General features: G+C 39.2%; 1 protein-coding gene across 2 annotated transcripts in view; it reads right to left on the minus strand.

The window, feature by feature from the left end:
• Phlpp2 (PH domain and leucine rich repeat protein phosphatase 2) overlaps positions 1-21,295 on the minus strand; it is a 62,514-nt gene that overhangs the window by 16,218 nt on the left and 25,001 nt on the right. For both annotated transcript variants that reach the window (XM_042700678.1, XM_042700677.1), the window contains exons 5-12: positions 20,238-20,363; positions 18,771-18,925; positions 13,589-13,735; positions 12,937-13,167; positions 9,379-9,581; positions 4,702-4,762; positions 3,321-3,416; positions 1,716-1,871 (exon numbers count right to left, since the gene is read on the minus strand). In XM_042700678.1, the coding sequence (XP_042556612.1) occupies positions 1,716-1,871; positions 3,321-3,416; positions 4,702-4,762; positions 9,379-9,581; positions 12,937-13,167; positions 13,589-13,735; positions 18,771-18,925; positions 20,238-20,363 (1,175 nt within the window). The remainder of the gene's footprint in view (positions 1-1,715; positions 1,872-3,320; positions 3,417-4,701; positions 4,763-9,378; positions 9,582-12,936; positions 13,168-13,588; positions 13,736-18,770; positions 18,926-20,237; positions 20,364-21,295) is intronic.

Raw genomic sequence — 21,295 nt, forward strand, 5'->3', positions numbered from 1 at the left:
TAAATGCAGTTATGTATTGCTAACAAATACATAACAAAGTCATTCATCCAAACCACAGTGCCAGCAAAAAAAGCAAAAAATTCCTTCAAACATTATTTTTTACAATTGCTAAAGATTTTTTTTGTTTGTTTTTTGGGTTTTTTTTGGGTCCAGTCATGGGGCCTGAACTCTGGGTCTGGGCGCTGTCCCTCAGCTCTTCAGCTCAGGGCTAGCGCTCTACCATTTGAGCCACAGCGCCACTTCCGGCTTTTTTCTTTTTGCTTATGTGGTGCTGAGGAATCGAACCCAGGGACTCTGGCATGCAAGGCAAGCGCTCTACCACTGAGCCATCTTCCCAGCCCCAATTTCTAAATATTTTAATAAATACTCATCCAAATGTTAAAACTAAGAGGATAAGTTATAGAACAGAGAAAAATATACTCGTGGGCTAAATGGCTTTTGTGTTTCCTGCACCCCTATATTAAATTGTTAGTGATTATCTTTGTTTCTTTCTGGGTTTTTTTTTTTTTTTTTGCAGTCGTGGGGCTTGAACACTGGGGCTGAGTTTTGCCCCTCAGCTCTTCAGCTCAAGGCTAGCACTGTGCTACAGCACCACTTCTGATTTTCTAGTGGTTAACTGGAGGTAAGAGTCTCAAGGACTTTCCTGCCCAGGATGGCTTTGAACTACGATCCTCAGATCTCAGCCTCCTGAGTAGCTAGGATTATACAGGTGTGAGCCACTAATGCCCAGCTTGTTTTCTTTATTTCTAAACTGATGATATTGTCTTCTCTATATTGTAGAATATTACCATCAAAAGCTAGTTTACTAAAGGAAATAAAATATATTATTACTACTAAAGGTAATAAAATAAAAAAAAATTTCATGGATCTGTATGGGAGCCTGAATTTAATTACCAGTAAAACACAAATATACACAATACATAGTTTTCATTTGAAGGAGACATATATATTAGTTAAACCTGATTACAGGTCTTTTTTTTTTTTTTGGTCTGGGCTTGGGCGCTATCCCTCAGCTCTTCAGCTCAAGGCAAGTGCTCTACTGCTTGAGCCACAACGCCACTTCTGGTTTTCTAGTGGTTTATTGGAGATAAGAGTCTCACGAAGTTTCCTGCCTGGGCTGGCTTTGAACCGCGATCCTCAGATCTCAGCCTCCTGAGTAGCTAGGATTACAGGAGTGAGCCACCAGTGCCCGGCTGATTACAGGTCTTAAAATAGGAAGATACACCATTTACAAATTTACAATGAGATAGCAACTAATACATTTTGGAAGCATTTTACCCTTAAATGCAGTTTTCAAAGTAGGTAGCAAAAAAAAAAAACCTCTGAAAACAAAGAACATAACGCAAAGATAATCTGGTAAAGCTGGAATTAAATTGAATTTAGTGATAAGCCCTTCCCTCCCCAATGCAAAACTGAAACAGTTCCAAGGAATGTTATAATAAACATCACAACTGTATTCATTTTATAAGCTAAAACCAACCTGTTTGAAACTTTTTACAACACAAAAATTTTTTAGGAACTTAATGGATATTTCAACTTTGATGACTACTACCTCATGAAACAGTGCCATATTTTTGTCATAAAAATTTGAGGTTTCCACACAGCATCATCTGAACTCTGTAAACAGAGTTCCAAAGATCACTCTAGTGACAAATCAACGCAGTTTTCTTAGCCAGTGATTCTATTCTTGGGAGAAAAGAATATGTAGTACTCACTTTAAGGCCTTCGAGAAGAGAGTGTCTGGCAGCCTGGAAAGAAGGTTATGCTGGACATCCAGCACCTCCAGGGGGATATGCTCTACCAGGGCTGGAAGCACTTGGATGTGATTGTGTCCCACCATCAGTTTCCTAAGACTCAAGCTACTCAGAATTCTAAGGGGAAATAGTACAAAGAAACAAAAGCTTACTTAAATCATTCTAAATCTGGTCTAGGCTACTTAGCTAAAATCAGTCAACTAATAGAAGAAACATTTTTTAGACCATACAATCTCTGAACAAGTGCCTGAGCTGAGCCAAGAAAGCAGTCATGTCCATGTGTTACCTACCACCCACCAGGAAAATCATGAAGATGCTTCTGAGAAAAGGTGACTTCATGGAGACAAGCAGCATAGGAGATGCAAACTAAAGCAATTTCCACAGTAAGTCCATTTAGAATTTTAAGTCTAGACAGACATTAAATCTATATAACAGCTACTAATATTAAAATAAAATAATTTAATGTAATAAAAGCTTCATTACACTAAAACCTATTTTCTGAATGCTTAAAATGCGCTAGCCATTTATGATGAAGTTCAGAAAGATTAAGTGACTTTGATTTGCCAAAGATCTCACACTGAATAGTAAAGACACAGTCTAGATTTGAATTAAGATATGACTCCAGAGGTTGTTATTAAACATAACAGGCTACGAAGCCTCTAGTTCAATTTTCAAGACTCCATAATCACACATTTTACATATCGACCAGCACTTTTGAGTACAGAATACTCCACTCTAACCCATCAAGCACCATTCTTCTCCTCCACTTAGAGAAATCCTTCCATCTGGTAAAGGTCAACCCAAATGCCATCTCCTTTATGAAGCATTCTCTAATTATTCAAAGCTCTTCTAAATTTCCAAATCAATTTATACAGTGCTGTGATTAAGAGTCGAAGCTCTAACAGCAAGAATGACTACATCCAAATGCCAGCAACTCCCATTACTTCCTGGTTAAGTACCACTTTGGATACATTACCTATTCTTCATTTCCTCATTCCTAAGCTGAAGAGGACAGCATCTACATACTAAGGTTTATAAAGGATTAGGTTTGATCATAAAAGTGAAGTTATTTGGACATGTAACTTATTCTACTGAAGTAGCATTATTACCATATCACCAGCCATGCAGCAACTTCTGGTACATTTTATCAGTTATTGTGCACATATCACACTACCCTCTACGTTTCTTTTAGGCCAAGACAACGCATTAGCCATCACTACAATCCTTATGGTACATTATTCTGTCTTAAACTCAGAAGGAATTCAATATTTCACTACAAAAAATAAAAGGAGGGGCTGGGAAGGTGGATCAGTGATAGAGTGCTTGCCTCGCGTGCATGGGGCCCTGAGTTCGATTCGTCAGCACCATATAAACAGAAAAAGCCAGAAGTGCTGCTGTGGCTCAAGTAGCAGGGCACTATCCTTGAGCTGAAGAGCTGAGGGACAATGCTCAGGGCCCAGAGTTCAAGCCCTACGACCAACAAAAATAAATAAAATAAAAGGAAAACCAATCTAGGAAGGCACATACACACATACGTATACAATATATGCACTCACACACACATACCTCATAGGAACCTCTGTGAGAAGATTAAAACTCACATCAAGTATTTCTAGCTTCTTTGCTTCACAGGCCCAGTCAGGGACACACTCTAGCAGGTTTCTGCAGATAATAAGTAAGCAAAAGGCATGATTTAAGGTCCTAAATGTTCTCTAGGGCCATGTATTACAGGCCTGGTCACCAGCCCATGGAATCGTTAGGGGGTGGAGCTAAAGGAAGTAAGTTAAGCTCATGAGGGTGTGCCCTTGAGAGGAATACTGGGACTATTAACTCTCTCTTTGCTTCCCAGCTGCCATGAGATTGAGTAGTGTCAATATGAATGATATCACAATGATGTACCTAGTCACAGGCCCAAAGTGAAAAGGCCAAGAAACCATGGACTTCAATGCCTAAAGCAATGAGGCCGAGTGCTAGGGGCTCACACCTATAATTCTAGCTACTTAGAAGGCTGAGATCCGAGGATCATGGTTTGAAGCCAGCCAGAGCAGGAAAGGCTGTGAAACCCTTATCTCCAATTAACTACCTGAAAACTGGAAGTAGGGCTATGACTCAAAGTGGTAGTGTGCTGCCTTGAGCAAAAAAGATAGGGCCAGCAGTCAGGCCCTGAGTTCAAGCCCCATAACCAACAAAAAAACAAACAAAAATCCATGAGCCAAAATAAACCATTCCTTCTTCCAATTGCTTATCTCAGGCATTTTATTATAGCTACAGAAATTTGAATAACAGACAAGTGGAATCCATTTCACTACAATGCACATGTTAGCTAACCTGTGAGTCCTTGAGGGCAGGGACACTGTCTCAAGGCATCCTCTGGTATATTACCTAGAATACAGTTAGCACTTGAGAATGTTATTAAATTAGAAGGTGAGAGTCAAGCACAGTGGCTCAAGACTATGAGTCATAAAAGTATTAAGGAAAAAAAATATTTTAGACTGAAGGAACCATTTTATAGGAGCTGGGAAGGTGGCTCAGTGGTAGAGCACTTGCCTTGCATGCCTGAGGCCCTGGGTTCCATTCCTCAGCACCACATAAGCAAAAAGAAAAAAGCTGGAAGTGGTGCTATGGTTCAAGTGGTAGAGCGCTAGCCTTGAGCTGAAGAGCTGAGGGACAGCACCCAAGTCCAGAGTCAGGCCCCAGGACTGGACCCCCCCCCAAAAAAAAAAGGAACCATTTATAGACACCTTCCCATTTCAAGAAGACTCTCATGTAATTACACATACACACTGTGGCTATTAAACTCACTTGTCTCCAATTCATCCTTTTGCCCTTCTCTAGGCTAGCCAAATATGTCAGTATGTTTAGATTTACTGTAACACAAAACTGCCAAAGAATCTACATGTGCCTTAACTACTAGACTCAAACAAATACATTTTAATGAGATACTCACCTGGAGAGTTCCAGGGAAGTGAGTACATTGGGCACTGGGTAGACATTCACTGCTGTCAGTCCTATCAAAAACAAAAAGGTGTTAGCAACATTCTCTGAAGAAAGCAAGTGAGCTATCAGTAAAAGCAGCTTAATGAAATATTTTAAAAACACTGATATTCCTCTTACTTGAAATGACTACAGATAGAAACTACTGAATAACTCATTCTGATTCCTGCTTGATTCCAACTTGTCTTGGAAAACAATTACTAATTGAAGGAGTATGTGTGCTCTGCTGGATTTATACTAGATCAACTAGTTGTTAAACGCTAACAGTAACTACTGATTTTTTTATCTTGAAAGAAATACCTGAATTTTTGCTGGTAGTATTCTAACTTTTAAAACTAAAGTATAGCTTAAATATGAAAGCAATCTTTTTTTTGGGGGGGTCAGTCGTGGGGCTTGAACTTTGGGCCTGGGCGCTGTCCCTCTTCAGCTGAAGGCTAGCGCTTTACCACTTGAGCCACAGCACCATTCTGGTTTTTCCTGTTTATGTGGTGCTGAGGAATCAAACCTAGGGCCTCATGTGTGCGAGGCAAGCACTCTACCACTGAGCCAACTTCCCAGCCCACTAAAGCAATCTTAAGTGTATAGATCAGTAAATTTTCACAAGCAGAACATACTAGTGGAACCAATACCCAGATCAGAAAATAGATGAACCCCAGCTCCAGATGCATCCCCTTACCACCTCTTCTACTCAACACACCCTCTTCAAGGAAACCAGTGATTACTCTGTCTTGGAATACCATGGATAGATGGCTTTTGCCTATTTATATAAATAGATACACACAGTATGTAAAATAATACATAGGATATGTACAGTAATAAATATAGTATGTAAAATAATACATACAGTATGAAACAGGGTATAACTGTATAGATCAGATGTCCTAGAACTTAGAATCCTCTTCTCAGCCTTCAAAGTGCTGGTAAAACAGTACATCACCATGCCATATATAATTTTTTCTAGCTTTATTCACTTCAAATTATGCTTGTGAGATTTGTTCACATTAGCTGCATATAGTTAACTTCATTTTTTTCCTGCCTGTGTAAAAAAACTCTTTTATGTGAATATACCACAATTCATTTACCTAGTTTGACACTAATGAAAATTTCATTTTCCAGTTCAGGGTGACTAATTTTGCCCATGTCCTTATAAACTAATATAAGCACTTATATTGAGTATGGACCTAGAAGAGGAACTGCTGAGAACACTGTACATATTCAGTTTTAGTAGATATTTCTGAACAGTTTTACTACTACACATTCCACTGGTATTTTCAGTTGGTCACTGTAGTCATTCTGAAAGGTTTGTAGTAGTTGGGGGTTTCAATTTGCCTATTTCTGATGATTACCTACTCTAATTATGTACACTGATCATCTGAATAACTTCTTTTGTGAAGCTGGGTTCTTTACTTTAAGGCACCAAAACTAATTATTTATGTGAATTCTTCCAGGTTGTATAATTCAAGGCTTCTGAAAACAGTAACTAACCCTAGTGTCCAGAATACTGCTATGATACTCAGAACTGCTTGTGTGTTGATGAGCTCACTTTCAGTGTAGTGAGGCATTCAGAGCCCGTGAACCCATGGGAGTAGACAGATGGATCTGATAAGGGATCTCTCCATGTCATAGGATCAATACACAGCACCAGTCAACACCCTCATCTGATCCAAGAGCATAATCTAAGCCACAATTTGAAGATTCTATAACATAATGAAAATAGAAGCCCTTAACTTTCTTTATCTGAATAATATATTCTACAATACAGAAAACCAAAGAAAATGAACACTCAGTCATCACCTAGATTTTAACAAATCTGCATTCTACTTTATATGTGTCACTTTTTTTTCCCTTCACTTCTGGGGGTTGAATCCAGTGCCTCATGAGTGCTCAGCAAGCCCTCTATCATTTAGGCCACATCCCCAACCTTATTTTCTGTCTGTTTGCTTTGGGTGATACTAGGTAGGGTTTGAACTCAGGGACTCACACTTGCTAGGAAGGTGCTCTACTTCTGAGCCAGGCCAGTCTTTTCTGGCACTGGCCTGCTTTGAGATAGACTCTTGCTTCCTGTCTAGACATAGCTGTCTATTTTAGGCTTCCTGTTATAGCTTCCTGTTATGGCACCTCATCCAGCTTCTTTTCAACGAGATAGGAGTCTCACAAACACTTCTGCCAAAGCTAGCTTAGGACTGCAATCCTTCCATTCTCAGCTTCCCATGCAGCTAGGATGACAAGCACACACTACTACATCCAGCTATGGATGACAAAGGGATCTTGTGGGTATGCTCAGGCTGGCCTCGAACTGCAGTTCTCCTGATCTCAGGATCACAAGTAGCTAGGATTACAAGTATGGTTCACATGTCCAGTTTTGTTTAGTTTTATTGAGACAAGGCTCCATTAACTTTGCTTTGGCTGGCATTGAATTCACAATCCTCCTGTTTGCATTGCCTTAGTAGCAAAAAAGTAAAGCCAAGGGACAGAATGCATGGATAGACCTTGACTTTTTTTAAGGATTAAAGTACTATATAGCTGGGCACAGGGTGGCTCATGCCTATAATTCTAGCTACTCAGGAGGCTGAGATTTGAGGATCACAGTTCAAAGCCAACCTGGGCAGAAAAGTCTGTGAGACTCCTTAACCTTGAGCAAAAGAAGTTTGAGGACAGCATGTAGGCCCTGAGTTAAAGCCCTGTCACCAAAAACAAAACCAAAAAACGTACATGTACCAAGATGTAGTCATCCTGAGCATGAGTTTTATTATTCCTATGGATTCTTACATGTAGTTATGACATTTATAGCTAAGGAAACAATATTTATGCTGTCTTTTCAATTGTGGTACAATGGCCATAGTATACATGTAACCACATTTTCTTGTTTAAAATTGTTGCTGAGATTTATCTATAATAATATACAAAACTTCAGTACCATTTCATTTCCACTGTTGAATATACATCCTCCAGCACATATATTTCAGGGATTATTCCAAGCAGGAAATTTCTAGAGCATGGATTACATGGACCTTCAACTTCTCCAACTCAGTTACATTCCTCGAAGGAATTTTTACAGTCAACCCTCTGGAAGTTTGAGGCCTCTGGAAAATGCTTCTCATCTCTGCTTATATTCAGTATTATTTTTTTTCATTTTTTAAAATTTGATGCAGATAAGTTGGTATATCTTAACTTTACATTTTATTTCTGTCACTTAGTAAAACTGAATTTTATTGCTTTCCTTCTTCAAACATAGAAAACATAATTAAAATTTACATAAGTCTCTGTAAGAAAAATGATCTCAACAAATATAAGACCCTTATAATGACACTTATTCCCAGATCCAAACATTATTTGAACGGAGAGAATTTTCTTTAGAGTTGAACTGAGGTGGTACATGTTTCTGCACGTGTTTCTGGACAAGATTCTGGCAAACCTTTCTATAAAAGACTAAATATTTTAGGCCTATTGACTATAATACAGTCTCTTACTTCTACTCAATCTTCTCACTGTAACATAAAAACAGTAGTGTAAAAGCAAAAATGTAAATCTAACCGTGTGGCTATTCTCAAAAAAAAAAACAACTATTTGTGAGTGTAGAAACTTGAATACATTTATTTCTTTTCTTCCTCTATTTTGTTTTATTGTGAAAATACCGTGCAGAGAGGTTAACTTTTTTTTTTTTTTTTTTTTTGACGGCACTTGGATATAAACTCGGGGCTTTGTGCATGCCAGACAGGCATTACCACTTGAGCCATGCCATCCAACTTTATTTTGCTTTCAGGTGTATTTCACATAGGGTTATGTCTTTTTGCCCCAGAGTAAGCTTCAAACTGAGATCTTCCAATATATTTCCCCTAGTATCTCAGGTAGACAGTACTATGTTCTTAAGAAGCTGGCCTCAAACTGTTATCTCCTGCTCTCTGCCTCAAGATTAGCTGTGATTACAGGTATGAACTACCAAGCTCAGCCTCAGCATTTACACACACAGATGTGAATATATGTTATATTATATGTACATATAATTTAATATATAATTTTTTTGTCAGTTGTGGGGCTTGAACTCTGGGTCTGGGTGCCCTCAGCTCTTCAGCTCAAGGCAAGTACTCTACTACTTGAGCCACAGTGCCATTTCTAGTTTTCTGGTGGTTAATTGGAGATAAGAGTCTCAGGGACTCTCCTGCCCAGGCTAGCTTTGAACCGTGATCCTCAGATCTCAACCTCCTGAGTAGCTAGGATTACAGGCATGAGCCAACTGGTACCTGGCACAAAAATATTTTTTTAACCTACCAAAAAATGTAAAAAACCATTTTTTACAGGCTATACAAAGAAAAAAAGATGGTAGTTTAGATTTAGCTCCTCAGCAATAGTACTTTGCCTGACCCTGTTATCAATACTGTCTGAACATACAAGTCTACCCACTCGAATGATTTTACTATGTTCATTTAGTGAATCTCAAAGTATCTTGCCAAGTCTTTTTGGGCATATCTCAACTACTTAAGAGTTGATAGCCAAGTAAAAAAATAAAGCTAAGCTTCCATTAGATATAAACATTGTGAAGAACAGGTAGGAAGGACCACACATGCCATTGTTCTCAGAAGTTTCACACTAGAGTTGAAAGAAATGACAAGAGGTTGGATAGAGAACTCACTGTTTGAACTGGCATAGAGAGTTCGAAGAGAGAAGCCACTGAGTGTCAGCTCCCTCAGCTGGTTCCGCTCACAATGCAGCTGCTCCAAACTACATAAGGAGCTAAGATCCAAGTCAGTCAGCTGATTGTCCCGCAAATCCATGTGGACAACATGCTTATTTCCCTCCAGGTTTTCAATAACTGTGGATTTCACGCAGTTCATCCTTAATATTCAAAAACAAGGAAATAATCAGAAAAAATTCTATTAAGTATGCTTTCTAAAAAACAGGAAAAGTTGGGGCTGGGAAGGTGGCTCAGTGGTAGAGCACTTGCCTTGCATGCATGAGGCCCTAGGTTCGATTCCTCAGCACCACATAAGCAAAAAGAAAAAAGCCGGAAGCGGCGCTGTTGCTCAAGTGGTAGAGCACTAGCCTTGAGCTGAAGAGCTGAGGGACAGCGCCCAGGCCCAGAGTTCAGGCCCCACGACCAGACCCAAAACAAACAAACAACAACAACAAAAAAAAAAAACAGGAAAAGTATGATCCATTTTTTACTAAACAACTTGGGAGTTTCATGACTTGCCTCATCTTTCAAAACTTATAGCAAAGAATTCAAAAGGCAGCTGGGACAATCCAGACTAGCAAACACAGAGACAAATTATACAAGAAAGCAGGAAAAAAAGAGGGGACTATATTCACAGACAGGATAATACTGACACCTAAGTATCTAATAAGGTTAGGTAGAAACAAGGACTAAATGAACAAACTTTTGGATGGGTGATGAATTAAGCAGTCCTGACAGGGAACAGCTACTGTTCCTTCCATTATTGTACCTACTCTGTTCCTAGTGCTAAGATTCATATGACACTAACAGAGAAAATAATATGTGCACAAATGGACCACTTCAAATATAAACTCCAGAACATGAATTCTTGGGGGAGGGTTGTTTGTTTGTTGGGGTGCTTTTTTGCCAGTCCTGGGGCTTGAACTCAGGGCCTGAGTACTGTCCCTGTGCTGCTTTCTGCTCAAGGATAGCACTCTATCACCTGAGCTAGTGTCACTTCCAGCTTTTTCTGTTTATGTGGTGCTGAGGAATTAAACTCAGGGCTTTGTGCATGCTAGGCAAGCACTCTACCACTAAGCCACATTCCCAGCCCTCCCCCCTTTTTTAAAACTATATACCTATTTAACTTTATGTATTTAGGTCTGTTCTCTTTTTCCTGCATTTCAATAAATGTCTTTTACTATTTCTTTACAAGGTATATTAATGGTTTTTGGCAAATTATAGGCCATCCAGTAGGTCTTTATGGGCTGTAGGAAAATGCTGTGAATAGAAAATAAAATCTGCTGGGCACTGGTACTGTAATCCTAGCTACTCAGGAGGCTGAAATCTGAGGATTTCAGTTCAAAGCCAGCCCAGGAAGGAAAGTCTGTGAGACTCTTATCCCCAATAAACCACCAGAAAACCAGAAGTGGTGCTGTGGCTCAAGTGGCAGAGCACTAGCCTTGAGCTAAAGAACTGTGGGACAATGCCCAGGCCCAGAGTTCAAAGCCCCACGACCGACAAAAAAAAAATCGTTTTTGAACATTCTTAGTAGTAAAGCCTTGAACATTTCAATTATAACACAGTGTTATTCAAGAAGAAACCCAGTGACTCAACAGAAAAATGGTCAAGCTTATAGAGAACTACAAACTAGTAATAATATGTATATGTATATGCATATACATATAAATAGATGGTCAACTTCACTTATAACTAAATAAATGTTGACTAAGACAATCATATACTATTTTCTTTTTGTCAGTTGTGGGGCTTGAACTCAGGGCCTGGGTGCTGTCCCTGAGCTTTTGTGCTCAAGTCTAGAGCTCTACCACCTTGAACCAGATTGCCACCTCCAGTTTTCTGGGTTTTCTGGTGATTAATCGGAGATAAGAGTCTCACAGAGGCCAGGTGCCAGTGACTCACACCTGTAATCCAAGCTACTCAGGAGGCTGAGATCTGAGGATCACAGTTCAAAGTCAGCCCAGGCAAGAAAGTCCGTGAGGCTCTTATTTCCAACTAACCGTCAGAAACTGGAAATAGTGCTGTGGCTCAAGTGGTAGAGTGCTCACTTTGAACTGAAGAGTTCAGGGACAGCGCCCAGGCCCAGAGTTCAAGCCCCATGACTGACAGAAAAAAAAAAAGGAGGGAAGGTGGTAGAGTGCTTGCCTTGCATGCATGAGGCCCTGGGTTCAATTCCTCAGCACCACATAAGCAGAAAAAGCCAGAAGTGGTGCTGTGGCTCAAGTGATAGAGCACTAGCCTTGAGCTGAAGAGTTGAGGGACAACACCCAGGCCCAGAGTTCAGTCCTCATGACCGACAAAAAATAAAATAAATAAATAAATGGTGAAATTTAAAAAAATGTTTTTAATTTAAAAATTTTTTTAAATTAAAAAAAAAAAGTCTCACAGACTTTCCTGCCTGGGCTTGCTTCAAACTGGATCATCAGATCTCAGCCTCCTCAGTAGTTATGATTATAGCAGTGGGCCACCAGCAGGGCTGATATAGTATGTTTTATATTCTACTAACAATTGAAACACAATATGTGGGGAAATGGGAATTCTCATAAAATGTTGCCTTAAGTAAGGATAATCTTCATCAAAGGCAATTTGATATTATCTATCATGTGATAAAACTATTCGATTCTTAATGCTAATGAATGACAAATGAAGTTTTATAACACCTAAAGGTGTAGTTTGATGGTAAAGCACCTGCCTAGTAAGCACAAGGTCATGAGTTCAAACCCAGTGCTGCCAATAAATTTAAAAAAAAAAAAATGATGCTAAACAAAACGAACCCCAAGATAGGGACACAAGAGGTTTTATCTTTGTTGCTGTTATTTTCAATGTACTTATAATGTGATTTTTCTGTATCTTTTGTATGTTCTTCCCCCATGGTATAACCCCTGTTTTCACTGTATTTGATTCTTGTATATACATTTTTCTAATTTGAGAAGGGGAAGGGAAATAACAAAATGCTGAAATAAGGATACAGGTTGACCCACTGTAACAATGAGACATATAAGACACTATGTTGATGGGCTGGGAAGGTGGCTCAGTGGTAGAGCGCTTGCCTTACATGCATGAGGCCCTGGGTTCGATTCCTCAGCACCACATAAACAAGAAGAAAAAAGCCGGAAGTGGTGCTGTGGCTCAAGTGGTAGAGCGCTAGCCTTGAGCTGAAGAGCTGAGGGACAGCACCCAGGTCTAGAGTTCAGGCCCCACGACCGGACCAAAAAAAAAAAAAAAAGACACTATGTTGAAAACAAACTTTACAGCTTTGGCAGGGACAGTGGGAGGGTGGGGGAAGGGAGGGAGATGGTAGGGGAAAAACAAAGGAAAGGGTAACAATGCATGATAGGAAATGTACTCATTACCTTACTCATTTTGTACAGTATCTTTACAATAAAAAATATATATTCAAAAAGAAAATATTTTCACACTGTTATAAAATCCTAATGTTTTAAAGAAGTATTTGTAAAGAGAAGACTTTAATAGCTGAAGTCCAGGCAAAAGAAGCTCTGATAAAGAATAACTCACCTTAAATCCACATGCTTGATATTGCTCATCCTGGTCAGCACCCCTAAGTCCAAGACTTCTAGGCAATTTCCCGCCATAACTATTTTATCTAACATTGTGAGTTTCTCATAAACCCCTGGAATTTGATTAAAATTGTTGAAGGAAATTCCCAGGGAGGAAAGCTGTTGCAGGTTTCCCAGTTCTTCAGGCAAAGTAGTCAGAAAGTTGCCATCAAGACAGAGTGTTTGAAGACTGGGGGAAAAAGAACCAAAACAAGTCTATTCAATCAAAGATTTCATTCAAATACATAGAACTAGAGTTACAGATTCTGATTTGTGTCACTAATTTATTACGAAGCCAACAGTGGCAAAACATCGTAACTCTGGACTCACAGACATCCTAACTCTAAATCCAGAGAGACAGGTGGTTTGAACATAACATCCAAGGATGGGCTCTTCGATATTAAAGAGTCAGGCCTCTGCTGTTGAAATAGAGGACTGATCATTGCTACTGACATGGAGATTTCAGACATCAAAAACTACTGCTGACTAGAATCCTAATAATTACATGTAGTTCACTGCCAAATCTTAGGACACTACCTTCACTCCCAATGACAGATAAGTTCCTTATATCCAACGGAAAAGAAGAATTTAGTAAAAAGTCAGATACTTACTTTAGCAGACTGCCAATCTGACTTGGCAGGTCATGAAATCCATTACAGGAAAGGTTGAGCTCAGTCAGGGTGGAAATCTCACATAATGATACAGGAAACAACCCAAGTTTATTATGAGATAAATTCAGGCCCTTCAGTTGAGAAAATCTAAAAAGAAAAAGTAAAAGTATAAACTGGGTTTCAAATGATCTATTTATTAATTTTACTTTATTTGTTTTTTGTTTTTGATACAAGGTCTTGCTTTGTAAACTAGGCTGGCTTTGAACTGGTGATCCTCTTGCTAACACTTTCCAAATGCTGGGATTTCAGGCTTGTGTTACCACACCCAGCAACAGGATTATTTTATATGTCCAACATAGAATTTGTTCCAAAAATAGGTACTGAGCAAGCACTACATGCCAAACAACTTTTTTTTTGTCAGTCATGGGGCTTGAACTTTGGGCCTGAACACTGTCCTTCAGCTCTTCAGCTCAAGGCTAGTGCTCTACCACTTGAGCCACACCACTTCTGGTTTTCTAAGTGGTTTATTGGAGATAAGAGTCTCCCGTACTTTCCTGCCCAGGCTGGCTTTGAACCGTGATCCTCAGATCTCAGTCTGCTGAGTAGCTAGGATTACAGGCATGAGCCACCAGTGCCCGGCTGCCAAACAACTTGGTAGCATAGAGAATGCTAAGATGACTAAGACTACACTATCAAGGAAACAGGTTAAGTGTGACAGTTTTCTTCTCCCTAAAAAGGCAGAAAATCCTGAATGATATTCATGCTGGTGTAATTCTTTTCTGTCAAGTAATGACCCAAAATATGTTTGAAAACTTTTCTGTTACTAAATTCCTAGATGTAATATATAAAACTCATGAAAATTAATGAACTTATAGAAAGAGGACTAGCTAAAAACTATGTGGATTAAAATCCCATTATAAGGAACTTCTTTTTTCATACCAAAATTATATTGACTTAAATATCCACTGAAATAAATGAAATTGGGCCTGAAAACGTATATGTTACAACACTTTATTGTAAAACCTGAGTTGATATTTAACATGAAATAGTAAGTTTCAGTGTGTCTATTTTGTTTGTAGAAGTATAGTGTCTTGCCCAGTAACAGTATAGTCATAAAGCAAACCTACAGAGTCTCTCTGGGATATGAGAACATCACATTTGTTATACAGGTATAAAATGGCAAGGCTGGGGTGTTATTCTCTGTAACAATAGCATACAGCCTGCTTCCAGATTTTGAGCCCTTGGTACCTCACTTTAAAACTCCTCTAAGTTTCAATTCTTGATTTCTAGATTACTTTGAACTCATGTTTGACTTTAAAATTTTGGATCCAATCTTCTAACTGGATTAACTATATTTTCATATCAATTGAAAAGGAAATACTAGCTGGCATAGGTAGCTCATGCCTGTAATCCTAGCTACTTAGGAGGCTGAGATCTGAGGATCACAGTTGAAAGCCAGCCTAGGCAGATAAGTCTGTAAGACTCTTATCTCCAAAAAACCACTAGAAAACTGGAAATGGTGCTGTGTCTCAAGTGGTAAAGCACTAGCCTTAAGCTGAAGAGCTGAGGGACAGAGCCCAGGCTCAGAGTTCAAGCCCCACAACCCAGGGAAAAAAAAAGAAAAGGAGATACTAGAAGCTGACTTCCCTATCAATATATAACATACTTTCTTTTTTATATAAAAATAGTATTAAAGTATCTATCTTATTACTAAACATTGGCTTACTGTTTTTTGGGGTTTTTGGGGGGTCCAGTTGTGGGGCCTGAACTCTGGGCCTGGGCGCTGTCCCTCAGCTCTTCAGCTCAAGGCTAGCACTCTACCACTTGAGCCACAGCGCCCACTTCCGGCTTTTTTCTTTTTGCTTATGTGGTACTGAGGAATCGAACCCAGGGCCTTGAGCATGCAAGGCAAACGCTCTACCACTGTGCCACCTTCACAGCCCTGGCTTACTGTTTTAAAAAAACTTTTAAATCATAATATCAGATGGGATTTAAAAAATGGAATTTTCTGGAAATGACTCAAATTATAAGATGTAAAGGAAGGACATAAAATAAAGGAAGTATGTAAAATATGTCACTACAATACTATTATGATTTTATCTTATTTTTTCCTTTTTTTTATTGTGAAAATACTGTACAGAGGGGTTACAATTACATGGGCAAGATAATGAGTACATTACTTTTTTTTTTTTTGGTTGGTTGTGGGGCTTGGGCGCTGTCCCTGCGCTCTTCAGCTTAAGGTGAGCACTCTACCACTTGAGCCACAGCCACAGCCACAGCGTGCCACTTCACAGCGTGCCACTTCTGGTTTTCTAATGGTTTTATTGGAGATAAGAGTCTCATGGACTTTCCTGCCCAGGCCGGCTTTGAACTGGGCTCCTCAGCTCTCAGCCTCCTGAGTAGCTAGGATTACAGGCGTGAGCCTAATGAGTACATTTCTTATCAAGCATTGTTGCCTCCTCCTTTGTTTCCCCTCCCCATCCCTTCCCAAACCGCCCCCCCCCCGCAGTCCCCCTACCCAATCCTCCCCCTACCACCCACCAAATTTGTAAAGTTCGTTTTTTCGACATAACGACTTGTACATCTTATTGTTGCAATGGGTCCACCTGTATCCCTGTTTAAACAATTTGTTTTTTTTCCCTTCCCCTCCACAAATTATACCAACATCAAATACAGTGAAAGCAGGTGTTATACCATGGGGGAGGGACATACAAAGCAACAAAGAAATAATCTTACAAATATGTTAGAAACAATCGCATGAAAGAAAAAAACATTTAAATACTTATCTTGGGGTTCATTTCCCTAACATCAACTTATCTGACCTTTTCTGCTTGACTCAGACATACTAGTTATTGCAAATAAGGGAAACCATGGGACCTGTGTTTCTTTGGGCCTGGCTTACTTCACTTAATATAATTTTTTCCAAGTCTTTCCATTTCCTAACAAATGGGGCAATGTCATTCTTTCTGATGGAGGCATAGAATTCCATTGTGTATATATACCACATTTTCTTGATCCATTCATCTACTGAAGGGCATCTGGGTTGGTTCCATATCTTAGCTATGGTAAATAATGCTGCAATAAATATAGTTGTGCTGGTAGCTTTAGTATGGTCTTGTTTGTGATCATTTGGGTAAATGCCCAAAAGTGGGATTGCTGGGTCATAGGGGAGCTCTATGTGGAGCTTCCTTTTGAGGAACTTCCATACTGCTTTCCAAAGTGGTTGAACAAGTTTCCATTCCCACCAACAATGCAGTAAGGTACCCTTTTGGTCACTCCCCTCCAGCATCTGTTGTTATTAGAGTTCTTGATTATAGCCATTCTAACTGGGGTGAGGTGGTATCTCAATGTTGTTTTGATTTGCTTTTCTTTTATGGCTAGAGAGGTTGAGCATTTCTTCATGTGTCTATTGGCCATCCTTCTTTCCTCTTCAGAGAAACTATTATAATATTAATCACCATGTAATTTAAACTTTGAAAGCTTTAATTTCCATTTTCTCCCTTCCCCATAGGAAGCTCAGATAATTATAATGCCATATATTTATTCATGGCCAGCCATTTTTAACTGGAGGAATGACGTGAAATAAGGGGAAGGTAGAAATGTGGAACATATTCTAATAAAGAAGATAAAAAAATATTTAGACCATAGTCCTGTAGGAATGACAGTTTCTCTATTAGAAGAGAAAGATTTCATAAGTGATAAGGGACTCTACAGTTGGAAGAAGTAGGTACAAAGGGAAAAGCCCTGTTTCTGATTACTGAAATTAGTCCTGTCAGCTTCTAGTTATTTAAACTGGATACTTTTGATTGAGAAACTGTTCATATACTGTATCTCAATTTACTATAATTACAGATTATGTTTCCAATACAATGAGATATATATATATATATATATATATATATATATATAGATTATCTAGGACACTTAGGAGGCAGATTAGGAGAATCTTGGTTTAAGGCTAGCCTAGGTCAAAGCCTAAGGCCCCATACCAACCAGTAAAAGCTGAGCATGATGACACATGTCTATAATCCTAGATAAGCAGGGACTGTAAACAGGAAGATCACAGTATAGGCTAGCCTAGACAAAACATTTTGCTATTGAAAAAATTAACAAAAGCACAGAAGACATCTCTAAGTTAGTGACCACTTGCTTAGCAATCACCAAAACCTCATTTCAAACCCCAGTACCACAATAATCAGTTAATAAATTACAAAACTAAGAAAGGCTGGAAATGTGGCTCATGCTATAGAATACCTACCTAGAAAGCATGAAGCTGTGAGTTCAAACCCTAGTACCATCCCTCTATAAAAAAAGTTAACTACATCACTGGCAACTCATCATGATCTCCAACACAGATAAAAATCACACAAAATCTTATTTTATGGGAAGAAGAAAGAGGTGGGGACAATGGAGAAAATAATAAATTTTAGCCAGGTACCAGTAGTTCACACCTGCTCAGAAGGCTGACATCTGAGGATTGTGGGTTGAAGCCAGCTGAGGCAGGAAAGTCCATGAGAATCTTACTGCCAAGTGATTAGGCAGAAGTGGTGCTATGGCTCAAGTGGAAGCCTAGTCTTAAGCAAAAAAGAGCTCAGGGATTGTACCCAAGCCCAGAGTTCAAGGCCTAGGACAGACAAAAGAATATTTTTTTTACTTCTTCAAAAGGAGTGGCAAATTTAGTAGATAATGGTAAATGCTATAGGTTTGGGTGTGGTTCATCTCTCAATGTTTCATGTACTAAAATCTCAGTCCTCTGGGATGGTAGGACTAAGAAATGGTAGAACTTTAAGAGATGAGGTCTATTAGAGATAGTTAAGCCGTTTTGAGATGCTGACCTCAGAAGAGATTAATGTTGATCTCATGGAGTAAGTTAGTTCCCAAAAAACGGGTTGTTTTAAACCAGCAAGCCTAACCCTGAAGCTGTGACTTCCCATCTTGTATTCCTTCTCTCCCTCTACCATGAAATAATTTAGGTGAAGAAGCCTAAGCAAGGCTGAAATGATGGGGCTGTCAGATATTGGACTTAAACCTCTTCTCCCTATACATTATTCAGCCTCCAGTATGTTGTTAGAAAAATGGAAAATAGACAAATACACTATGTGTAATCATTAAAGTTCATAAGATATGAACCACTAAGAAACTGATTACAACTTGTTTTTAACATATTGATCTCAAAACATACTTATAGAGTGTGTCGAGACCTCCTGGTCTTTCTAATTGCATGAAGTTGTGTCGCAAGTTGAGGTAGGTGATATCTTGACTGTAGAAAAGATGTTCAGGAACCTCCTCAAGGCTGTAACATGAGAGATCCACTGTACTGATTCGCTGAGACACCACCTAAATAAAGTCAAAAAGATTAGCTTTCTGAGCTAGTACTGAATTTCTTTCATCTTGCACAAGTGAGTGACTTACACACACACACACACACACACACACATACACACACACAATGGGGCTGGGAAGGTGGCTCAGTGGTAGAGTGCTTGCCTTGCATGCATGAGGCCCTGGGTTCGATTCCTCAGTACCACATAAGCAGAAAAAGCTGGAAGTGGTGCTGTGGCTTAAGTGGTAGAGCGTTAGCCTTGAGCTGAAGAGCTGAGGGACAGTGCCCGCCTAGAGTTCAGGCCCCAAAACCAGCAACCCCCCCCCCATACACACACACACGTAAACAAAAAAAAATAAATAAATAAGCTGCTTGAAAAACAAAGGTATAAAGTCACAATGTCTCTATAAATAAAAGGCAAAAGAACTGTATATCACACAATGGAATTCTATGCATCCATCAGAAAGAATGACATTGCCCCATTGGTTAGGAAATGGAAAGACTTGGAAAAAATTATATTAAGTGAAGTAAGCCAGGCCCAAAGAAACATGGGTCCCATGGTTTCCCTTATTTGCAATAACTAGTATGTCTGAATCAAGCAGAAAAGGTCAGATAAGTTGATGTTAGGGAAATGAACCCTAAGATATGTATTCAAATGTTTTTTTTTCTTTCATGCAATTGTTTCTAACATATTTATAAGATTATTTCTTTGTTGCTTTGTATGTCCCTCCCCCATGATATAACCCCTGCTTTCACTGCATTTGATGTTGGTATAATTTGTGGAGGGGAAGGGAAAAAACAAATTGTTTAAATAGGGATACAGGTGGACCCATTGCAACAATGAGATGTACACGTCATTATGTCGAAAACGAACTTTACAACTTTGGTGGGGGGGGGGGAAGATTGGGGGGGAGAAGATGGGAAGGGATGGGAAGGGGAAACAAAGGAGGAGGCTACAATGCTCGATAAGAAAGGTACTCATTATCTTGCCATGTAATTGTAACCCCTCTGTACAGTATTTTCACAATAAAAAAAAAACTGTATATCACATAAAAATGACACATTAGCATTTCATCATGTTCACAGTCATACTAGGAATAATGTTAAGATGATTCAAAATAACTGCACAAAACTTTGGAAGTCAGTATCATGTGAAAAATGTGGTCTTTTACAGCCACATTGGCTCTGCCACTTAGTGGCACAGCTTCTTCATCTGTTCTGAGGATAAACTTTGTCTTTTAAAACTTATTCAGTTTTAAAATACATTTCTATTGGGCTTCTGCATTCTTACCTCCTTACTAGGACATCTGAGAGTGAATTACTTACCTTAGAAGCTTGCCGGTGCCACCTCTGGTACTCAGCTACAGTCTCAAAGCTGACATGATAGGTTTGAGCTTGGGCTCCTGCTGAGCTGAATGCAAGGGAGTGCTGCCGGCGCTTCACTTCTTCTATCTGAAGAATGGGGAAAACAAAACAACTGAATAGAAATCCTCCTCAAAAAGCAAAAGGAAAACTGGATGCCAATGGCTCATGCCTGTAATCCTAGCTGCTCAGGAGGCTGAGATCTGAGGATTGAGGTACAAATCCAGCCCAGGCAGGAAAGTCTGTAAGATTCTTATCTCTAGTTAACCACCAGAAAACTGGAAGTGGAGCTGTGCCTTAAAGTGGTAGAGTGTTAACTTTGAGCAAAAGAGCTCAAGGACAATGCCCAGGCCATGAGTTCAAGCCCAATGACTGCCCCCCCCCCCACCAAAAAAAAGGACTAACAAGATAGATAATCTAATTTTTTTTAATTATAAAGGACCTGAAGAGGCATTTCTCCAAAGAAGACACAAGTGGCCAATAAGCACACAAAATGATGATCCACCTCAATAAACATCAGGAAAATACAAATCAAAACTACAATGAAATACTAGTTCATATCCACTAAGATGGTTAAAATTAAACAGATAATGGCAATTATTATATAATAAATACTGGCAAAGAAGCAGAGAAACTGGAACCCTTGTACACTGCTGATGAAAATGGATAATGGTGTAACCACCTTGAAAAACTGTCAGTTCTGGAAGTGGCGCTGTAGCTCAAGTGGTAGAGCGATAGCCTTGAGCTGAAGAGCTGAGGGACAGCACTCAGGCCCAGAGTTCAAGTCCCATGACAAACAACAACAAAAAGAAATGATCAACATAGCCACTATGACCCAGTAACTCCACTCCTACACTTATACCCAAGAGAATCAAAAACTCCCATTTGCACAAAAACTTTCATATGAATCTCACAGCAGCCATAAAGTAGAAACAAAAGGTAGCATATCCATACATATTATCTGACCATAAACAGGATCAAAGTGTATTGAGTCCTGTTAGGTGAAAGAACTCAGTAACAAT

This window comes from Dipodomys spectabilis, unplaced genomic scaffold (genome assembly GCF_019054845.1).
Source record: "Dipodomys spectabilis isolate Male_0828 unplaced genomic scaffold, ASM1905484v1 ptg000273l, whole genome shotgun sequence".
Lineage (NCBI taxonomy): Eukaryota > Metazoa > Chordata > Mammalia > Rodentia > Heteromyidae > Dipodomys > Dipodomys spectabilis.